Source organism: Centroberyx gerrardi, chromosome 8, assembly GCF_048128805.1.
Source record: "Centroberyx gerrardi isolate f3 chromosome 8, fCenGer3.hap1.cur.20231027, whole genome shotgun sequence".
NCBI lineage: Eukaryota > Metazoa > Chordata > Actinopteri > Beryciformes > Berycidae > Centroberyx > Centroberyx gerrardi.
This window is the reverse complement of record NC_136004.1, coordinates 1933840-1944035: the sequence shown is the minus strand read 5'-3', so window position 1 is coordinate 1944035 and position 10196 is coordinate 1933840. Positions and strand designations below refer to the sequence as shown.

Below are 10196 nucleotides of genomic sequence, written 5' to 3'. Positions count from 1 at the left end.
CTAAATGACAGAAAGGAGGGTTGCCACACACTTTGGATATGTAAGATGCAGGGTGTAGTAATAGGCCATTAGATAGAGCAGACCTTCATAGAGGTCTTCCTTGGCAAATGTGGTGATGGGAGTGGTTCCAATGGTGACCAGGCAGTTGGACCCATCGAGGAGCAAAACAGGGCTGAAGAGAGATCTCTTCTGGAGGTAGACGTTGGGATCTTCTGTTGGCTAAAGGAGACAGACAAAAACTGATAAACATCTTTAAGGTAGAACAGAACTACCATAGCAGACCCCCTACTACCATTATGTATATACTGTATCTATGATTGAAGTAATAATGCCTTGCATGTGGTATGTGAATGCAGAGACAACACTGTTTTAATGCACTAATGAAAAAGCGAAAACATGTCCGCCAATATAGTCATTATGAAAATAATGGCTTGATCTCCTGCCTCAGTCACTGTGTCTTCATAGTGCGGGCCCCCGCTACATATTTTGGAAACTTTTGTGTGACGCACCATTAGAGACTAACAAAAAGGATAACGCATGAGGTAAATGCCCTTACAGACACACAAGTAGACAAACATCAAGATTTGAATGTGACACATAATGTGAACAATCCCTCACCTGAAAGACATGAAGCAATGCCTCACTGGCATGTCCCACTTTCTTAGGCAGTGCAGCTGGTGAAGGAAAGAGTATGGGGAGTGCCCTGAACAGTGCAATGGCGAATTCCACTAGGAGAGAACAAATCACATTTTAGCTCAAAGTTAGCTCTCCTAAACATCACTATGAGGTTAATGTTGAGATCACAGGCAACTGAAATTATTATTTTGTCATCTTGAACAGAGCATTATCATTCTGGATTTATTTTGTCAGCCTTACACATTGGCGACAGACACAATCCTATTCCCAGCCATGTCTGTGGAAATAGCAACACACTGTGTTAGAGACACTGCAAGGTGACTTACCTCCATCCAGGGTCATGGGTGGTTTCATCACTTTCTTCCAAACTCTATAAAACTGCACTTTGGAGCAAAAGTCTTCCCATCTCTTCTTTACTTCTGCTATGTATTTGCGGTTGCCCTTATCCAGGATCCGACGCAGCTCATCCATCACCTACAGTGCGAATGAGCGTTAAAATCTGCAACTTTGGTTGTTTTGTGGACAAGCAAAAGTGGCAAGTTATTCACTTACATTATTAAGATCCTTGAAGCATGGATATGCATCCAGGATCTTTGTGGGCCTGTCCTCTTCTTTCAGGGCATCACTGTCAATGAAGGTTCTTCTTGCATCAAACTCAAGGTCAAGGAGTTGGGAGACAGCATCTTGGTTCGGTTTTTGTTTCTTGTACATCTCCTGCAGAGTCTTATAATGCCTGGCCTGTGCTGGCAGGCTATCCTTGTCCGCTAAAATGGAAAACACAAATCAGTATAGTGTAAATGCAAAAATTTACTTCACCCGTTGTGGGTCAAAATGACTAAGCAAGGTTCAAAAGTCTTCTGTGGATTCTTTATTCAGACATGCATGGTTCAGTTCAGTGTTCCAAACAAGCAACAAAGAAGTGACCAAGAACGGAGTTCAGGATCCACTTATATAGGTTAAAGTAAACAAAACTATAAATCTTGGCCCATAGCCAAACCTACTTGGCTCAAAACCAACCCACTAGTTCAGACTTTTAACTGCATGTCCACCTATAGAATCACTCAAAACCACACATAACCATATATAGTGATCATGCATGCATTCAAGCACTGATTACATCATTATAGTAAGCAGGACAAAAGACACTCCACTTTCCAGGACAAAGGAAAGCAAGAACAGAGTGTACTATCCATATAAAAAAGCACAATATTAATTTTATTTCTTACATTCCTCCCTTTTGTCACAAGGTGACAACTAAGATTAAAATAAAATAACACCAGATACATCCTACTCTATGTATACTTCACTTAAACAGTGAGGAAAACATCTCTTCTAAGAGTTACAAACAAGCTTCAATCAACACGAATAAAAACCAGAAATAAAGGAAAACAAAAAAGGAATAAAAAAAACCCTCGTCTTCAACCCATGAGCTTTATACTCAGTAGAGGGCTACCACTCTGGAGAGGTTTACTAGCACATTCGATGCAGAGTGGTTTCCCCTCGTTCATCTAAGAGCTGCTTCGTCGTTGTCACTATCATCCTAGAAGACAGATGCATTTTGCAAAATGGGAGAGACAGGGAAAAAGAACAGCAGCTTTAGCTGCAGCATCAGCAACAGCATTTCCCTATGAAACTGGATCAACACCACTTGTATGAGCCTGACAATTACAAACAGCATGAAAATTATGACACATTGAAAGCATACTGAGAGTCTGCATAGACCATGATATCTTCTCCAGCACCTAGAATAAAAGCACGAGTTAAGGCAAAGAGTTCTGCTGCTTGCGCAGAAAGATGTCCTGTTGAACCCTCTACAAAGAAAACAAAGTCAGGGTTAGTCAGTGGTATGTTAAACAAGGCATCACAAAGTTTGGTAGCAATGTCAATCACTTGCAAACAGCAGTGGGGTTCACTTTCCTCTGCTGTAGGAAGAAGTATGGAAGGGTTAAGGACAGTACAACACTTCAAAGTAACATAAGACATAATAAGTAGAACATTCTCCCAATGCAGCATCTTCGCAGGAGTCAGGTAAGCAGTCTTAGCCTAAAGGATGAGAGAATGAACAGCATATGGAACATGTACAGTTAAGGGACACATAGCAACAAGGTCAGCAGTTGCAAGGACAGCTTCAGTAGCTGCAGCAACAGACCTTAGGCACGAGACCATTGCTCTCTCAGTTGTAGACAGATGTTTAGAAAAATAACCAACAAGGCGTTGCTTGTCACCATGGGACTAAGTTAAAACAGCTGACATAAACCCATCTCGTTCAGAGACAAACAGATTAAAGGGTTTACTATGGTCAGGGAGTCCTAAACAGGGAAAATTAGAAAGAGCTAATTTCAAGTTAGTAAATGCTTTGTCAGCTTCAGTAGTCCAAGTCAGGAAGTCAGTCATGGCCAAATGTTTACCACTGTGCACGATGTCATACAGTGGTTGAGATATCTCTGCATAGTCACGTATCCATGGGCGGCAGTAGCCTACAAGACCCCAAAACAACATAATTTGCTGTTTTATTTGAGGTTTTGGTACCTCCAAAATTGCTGTAACGCATTCGGGACCGAGTTTACGACCTTCAGGTGTGACTATATGTCCTAGATAACGTACGGACTGTAAAACCAGCTGGATTTTGGTTTTGAGACCTTGTGTCCGTTCTCTGCTAAGTAACAGAGAATGGAGACAGTGTCTGTTTTGCAGGCCTGCTCAGAAATGGAACACAACAACAAATCATCCACATGCTGTATCAATGTACTACCACAAGGAACCTCCCAACCTGAGAGGTTCTCAGCTACAGCCAAAGCAAACAAAGTGGGGCTGCTTGAGAAACCCTGAGGCATACGAGTCCATGTGTAGCACTTACCATTGAAAGTGAAAGCAAACCAGAACTGGAAGTTAAGATGCACAGGAATGCTGAAAAAAGCATTAGCCAAATCAATCACAGTAAACCAACAAGAATCAGATGGGACCTGAGACATTAAAGTTACCACATTTGGTACTGTGGGCGCTGGATGTTGCACAGCGTCATTTACAGCTCTCAAATCCTGAACAGGTCTCCAACCACCATTAGGCTTCCTAATGGGCAGAAGAGGGGTATTACAAAGAGAATGAGGATGCTCCACGATGGCACCTTGTTTTTTCAGTGACTCAATATCAGGAGCAATTCCCTCCACAGCCTCTAGGCTGAGGGGATATTGCCTCTTACATGGTCTGAAAGAGGATTTAGGTTTTACCACTACAGGTGTTGCAGTTTCCTACAACCAAAATCAAAACCGCTAGTAGCCCATAGTATAGGCGGAACCTTGGAAATCATATTTTCTTCTTCAGTTGTTAAAGGCATATGAACAAAAGAGGTGGTGTCTGGTTCTTGGTGAAGAAGAACATCCTCATCTACATGCTCTTGAGATCCTAAAAATAACCCTCATATGTTGTCATAGTAAAAATACCTAGCATCTTAGAAGAGAGAATGATACCTTCCGGACTGCAGTACATATTTATTCCCAAAGCACACATGAGATCACGCCCTAACAAATTCACTGAACAAAAATCTGTCAGTAAGAAAGGATGATCTCCTTAATATTCACCATAAGTGACAGAAAATGGTTCAGAAATCGGTTCTAACACCGGAACTCCTAATGAGCCAACTGTTTTAAGAAATTTTGTCATTTTGGGCGCATTTGGGAGTAATTTGGACTGCACAACGGAAACATCAGCACCAGAATCAACCCAAAAAAAAAAAGGGCACCACTACATTTCCTACTTTCAAACTTAATTTAGCTGCTTTCTGTTTCCTTGGGTCTAATTTAGAGTACTGACCTTGAGTTATAATAGGGTCAGTGTCTGCCTATCCATCTGAACTATCCTGTTCACCTATCTGACCTGTCCCCGCTATCTCCTATGGGTTAGCTGGCTGGAATCCTGGAGCATTCACAGACAGGCTTGAGGGTTGCATGTGGCCAGGATCCATCAGGTGCATTCTCACTTCTTTGTATGCCAGACCTGTGATCTGATGAACAATCACGAGCCATATGACCATACCCCCCACAGTTGAAACACCTTAGACGTTGCTGGTTGTAAAACTGTGTGGGTGGCCCTCTTCCATAGTCTCTTCCTCCACGTCCTCGTCCTCTTCCTCGTCCTCTGCGCATTTCATTGCCCCAAGTTCCCGTCTGTTGATAAAACATTAACTGTGCAGATTGGATCTTCTTACTGTGTCTTTGCTCGATGTCAGTCTGGTTCCTTTCCGCATGGAGGACATGAGCCCAGACTTCGCTGAGGGGTTTGGTTTCCCAGGCGATGCACGTAGTCATGGTCTGATTCTTCAGAGTTGGATGGAGGCCTTGTATCAACGCAGTCTTCAGCAGGTTGTTGTAGGCATCATTATCCTGGTCAACACCAGAATGGGCAGCAAACACAGATTCCATTCTAGCACGATAATCAGTAGCAGACTCACCATCATTCTGCTTGGTCCTGTAGATTTTAGGCCAACTGGTACGCAGGGAAAGCGCGGTTTTCACAGCAAAGTAGAGCTCATCCACCTGGTCTCTGTATTCCTGGTAGCCTGGATCATAGATTGTGTCCCAGCTGGCTGGCTTGATGTTCGGCCATTTTAACAGAAAACACCTGCGACATACTGCTTCCACCTCTGCCAACGTAGGATTATACATTATCAACAACTGTTTCATTGCAACCTCCCTTTTCTCACCTCCGGTTTTGTGGGGATCCAGCAGATCTTTGGAAACTTCCTTCAGCTCATCAGGTTGCCATGGCCTGTGGACCAGGACATGCGATTGCCAGAGGCCTTGACTGTTATCTGATTGTGGATTTGGATACATCATCATAGGCATCTGGTACACTGTCTCTGTCTGTAGGTTCGCTGCCATGCTACGAGTCTGTGGGCGGTGTGAAACAGAAGTACCAGAGGCAAAACCTACATTTGAAGGAGGAGTTAAAAGCCCCAATGAAACCTCCTTCTCCTTGAGCTCAGACCCTCCCACAGTTTGTAGTGATGGATAAACAGTGGATGGTTGAGGTGGAGCCTGAGATGTAGGAGGGGCTGAAGCTGCCATCTTTAGGACCGCCCCCTTGTTGTCATCTTCCTCATCATCACTCTCGTCGTCACACATTCCTGATGGTGGAGTTGTGCGAGAAAGAGCATAGGGGGGAAGCAGGTCCCTCTCTCTGTCCCTACTTTTCTTCTTCTTTTTCCTTCTGCTAACCCTTTCTTCTTCTCTCTTAGTCATCTCTTCTGTCCCTTTTGAAAGCATAACATTAGCTATGAACTTTACTGCTTTAGCTTCTGCTTCTCGCTCCCACTTTTGGAACGCATTCCAATTTACCTTCTTTTTACTCTCCTCACTCGATTTCATCTTTTCCTGCTCTTCTTTTTCTTCTAGCATAACCCTACATCTAGTTAAACAGTTTACGCTCAGAGTGCCTCTTATGGGAAAAACACCTTCAGTAACGTAGTGCCAAAACGGAACATCCTCAACCACGCTTTTTCCCCATTTTTCTTCTATCACTTTTACAGGACCTGCAAGTGGGTCTGAAAGTAGTTCTACTTTTCCTAGTGTGCTTTCCATCTCGCTCTCAGTTGTGGTTGCTTTCTTTTGTTTTTAGAAGGCCAGTGTGGCCTCTTCCCTAGACACAATTTATGATGCTGGTGTCCAGCACCGACAAGCTACTTCTCCCCTCTTTGCTCTCTCTGCTCTGCAACTTTACTCACTTTCTTTTTTTTTTTTCTTTCTTTTTACCACTCGGACCACACAATAAAATCCCCCTTGACAAATAACTATGTCAAAAGTATTTTACACTAAATATCACAATAAGTATCTATTTTCTAAATTTTATAGGCGATGACTCCTCTATACCCGCTATGATAAACATATATCATTATTATTATTACTATTATTATTATTATTATTATTATTCCAACATACACTATTAATTTCGGTACCTTGACAACCACTTCACCCTACTCTATTACACACCCATCACTCATTCACAACTTCATTCACACAATGCCAATGAAATGAACCATGATATCAGCCAGGTAGTTTGTACGACACTTTCGTTCAGAGCAACGTACCCTTTGTGTGGATAAATACCCACAGGACACTGATATCACCGCTTCATTCCCATCCACTCACAGTATATCACAAACAATATCTCCCCTTAAAAACTTTTTTTTTCCTCCTTTTTTTTCTTTTCTTTTTTCACTTAGGATCCCTTTCTACCCCCTGGGCTATTTCTCTTTCTACCCCCTGGGCTTTGTCCCTGACAATCTTCCTTATCTAATAACGGCAACCTCCCTGAGGCCTAACTATCCTCCCTGAGCTAAAATTTTACGCCCCCATTAACTACCTAGGTTTTTTCTTTTCTCTTACTTGTTGCAACTATGAGAATACCTCCCTGAGGAAAAATGTTTTACTCCCTCCCTGAGGAAGAGAAAAAAAATTCACAGAAACTCACCACTTGCTCTTTAAAATAGATGGACGACCCACTGAACGCCACCCGTGCCTGACTTTGGGCGGGATCCAGACCTCCTTTGCTGGAGCGGAACTATCCCTGAGTCTCCTAGAGACTCCTGCCGGCAGTTGACCCTCAGTCTAGCCCCAGGCGTCGCTCAGTGCTGTGTCCATCCCATCCTCGTCGCCAAACTGTTTTATGCAAAAATTTACTTCACCCGTTGTGGGTCAAAATGACTAAGCAAGGTTCAAAAGTCTTCTGTGGATTCTTTATTCAGACATGCATGGTTCAGTTCAGTGTTCCAAACAAGCAACAAAGAAGTGACCAAGAACGGAGTTCAGGATCCACTTATATAGGTTAAAGTAAACAAAACTATAAATCTTGGCCCATAGCCAAACCTACTTGGCTCAAAACCAACCCACTAGTTCAGACTTTTAACTGCATGTCCACCTATAGAATCACTCAAAACCACACATAACCATATATAGTGATCATGCATGCATTCAAGCACTGATTACATCATTATAGTAAGCAGGACAAAAGACACTCCACTTTCCAGGACAAAGGAAAGCAAGAACAGAGTGTACTATCCATATAAAAAAGCACAATATTAATTTTATTTCTTACAATAGGTATGTGACATGTCAATGTGAATGATACTATGGGTTTTAATCAAGTGTAACATAAAACCAAAATTGACACCCTTTAAAAAGAGCCCACTATGGCTGGGTGATGTCTGTAAAAAATAATCCGACAATATAAAGTGGAAAACATACAAAACTATCGTAACCCCCCCCCACACACACATACTTATAATACATACAACTGTAATATTGTGCGTAATGTTATGCATTCAGCAATGTGTGGATATGCTCTTTCGAGTAGAGAACCTGATGAATGAAAATAAATTAGACATCAACTTTCACATCACAATATATCAAGACCCAATTAGTGTCACAATGTCTGTAAAATATTATGATATCCAACACTCCAACACATAATTTTGCCCAGCCCTACCGCCCATCATCATTGTCAAACTCTGCGATTCCACTTACATGTACTGTGGTTATCATCAGAACTGGTCCCAGGTCTCTGATTCAATAGAACTGTTGATGCACCACTTGAGTCAGCATCATAATCTTCTCCCGTGTCACCTGTTCAGAAGTCAATGCAACGCCTCTTCTTTGGACGGCCCCTCTCTGGTGTAGGCCCCTGCCTCTTTTGTGGGGACTTCACGTTCAGCAGCCTCTTGTGAAGATTACCGTAAATGCTCATCTGTGGCAAATAAAATTTGAATCATTTTGAGAGAAAAAATAAAAATGAAAGCCTTGACTACTTTTTTAAAAATGTCACAGAGAAACGACAGTGAATAAAAAAAATAAATAAATAAATCAATAAGTACTTCATAACCAACAAAGTCAAGAAATAAACAGTCCCAACTTTTAATGGCTTACATGTTTCACAGGTTTTTCTTTGTCTTGTAGCATGGGATAATACTCCACTACTCTCTTAGCCATGGCAGTGAGTTCATGTTTGGAAGGGTACCGGACCTCCTCTCCTTGTAGACTTACCCTCAGGATGGAAATCATGCTGGTGACTGTGTTCCTCACCAGCCTGCATCTCAGCTCCTTGGACATGACACATTCCCCCGCTCTGCCAGTGCGGGCCATCTCAAAGTAGTGCTTACGAGCTTGTTCCAACTCACTGTCTGTATAGATCACATATTCTGGTGGACTGGGTAGCTGTAGGGTATTTGGGCTTTTCTTCACCAAAGGAGTGGATGCTTGGGGGTAGACTGTAAGTGTTCCACTAGGTGAAGACATAGTTCCTGTTTCAGCAGAGCCAGCTTTATCTTGTAAAATGGGATTCTCATCCTACAACAGCAGATCAAAAAAAAAATAAAACAATGGTTAAACAATGGAGACAATCAGAAACAACATGTCTTGTGCAACTTGTTTTCAGAGCAAAGTAGGTAACCAATTACCTCTGGGCTGATCAAAGCCCACACTCTTTTCCTCCTAAGAAAGTGTTCTGGCCCAGGAAAAAGGTCTCTCAAATCATCACGAGTGAGGGTGTGCAGCAACACCTCATCAATGTTTGCAGCTATAAAGACAGCAAGATCATTACTATCCAACATTTTACAATCAAAACTTAGTATTTAGCTTTTTAACACCCAAACATGACATACCATTTAAAATTGACACCGTAACATCATCCAGTTTATCCATTGTCCCCTTGCTGTGGTCCCTTTCGTCGCTTCCTAACCTGGTGGGAAGAAAAAAGATGATGTTTAGTTTAGTCAGACAGGCTTAGGACAAGTTATCCCTGATAACTCAAGATTGTTTTTTACAGTATGATGCTTATCTTGGATCTCAAGTCCTGCAGCAGTTGAAAGTTGCGATAGCCTAGCTGAAAGCTAATGTGGGATCTACTGTGCATGAGCAACGGGGAATGAGAATCCCAGACAGCTCAGCAGGTTGCAGGCTAGAAACTACCAGTATGAAAACAGAAGCACAACTTGTTATCTGCAAAGCTTTAACACATGTATTACTCTACTTATGAGTTTTAAAAATTATTTTTTTCACTTATAAATTTGTTTGTTAAGATATATTTTATTAAGTTTTTAGATAATCAATCTAATTCATAGTTATTAACTTAAATTAATAAAGAGAACATCTTCAACTGTTTTAAATGTCATGCTTGTCATTTTAACAAAATAAGCAGCTTAATTAATGAGTTCATGTGTTACTATTACCTTTGGACGCTTACTGGAATAATTGTGATATTGTGGCGAACTCTATAGACATTATTCACCATAATCTGTGGTTTGGGTATGTTTAACACACACAGTTATATTGTGTGCTTCTCAGGGCTAAGGAGACACGGTCCCTTTAAGAAAGTCTGGTTTTCTGAGTCTGTGTTTCTGTCTTGTGTTTTTGAGCGCGAAGTAAATTGTCTTGCTCTGTGGTTAAAATAAATGACACACGAGTTGGTGTAGTCAACGAGAGAAGTTGTCCGTCTCAACTTTCCTGCCACTTCTACACTGGTGACCCCGACGTTTGTCTGCTGGACGTTTCCAGTGACAGCTCTTCACAAAC

General features: G+C 41.8%; 1 protein-coding gene across 1 annotated transcript; it reads right to left on the bottom strand.

The window, feature by feature from the left end:
- LOC144539602 (uncharacterized) lies at positions 1-5756 on the bottom strand. The gene is made up of 6 exons (XM_078285142.1): positions 5598-5756; positions 4841-5015; positions 1189-1400; positions 963-1110; positions 619-728; positions 1-219 (listed from the first exon to the last, which is right to left on the bottom strand). Exons 1-6 carry the CDS (start codon positions 5754-5756, stop codon positions 1-3), a joined length of 1023 nt encoding a protein of 340 aa, XP_078141268.1.
- Positions 5757-10196: the final 4440 nt, after the last annotated feature.

What these genes read in the sequence shown, in the direction of transcription:
- LOC144539602 (XM_078285142.1), bottom strand. Translation starts at nt 5,756, where the DNA reads ATGTGTGACGACGAGAGTGATGATGAGGAAGATGACAACAAGGGGGCG. An exon ending in CTGAGCTCAAGGAGAAGGAG is followed by an intron (nt 5,016 to 5,597) that starts GTTTCATTGGGG and finishes GGTGTTGACCAG; the next exon opens with GATAATGATGCCTACAACAA. An exon ending in TGACATCGAGCAAAGACACA is followed by an intron (nt 1,401 to 4,840) that starts GTAAGAAGATCC and finishes TTTCCATTTTAG; the next exon opens with CGGACAAGGATAGCCTGCCA.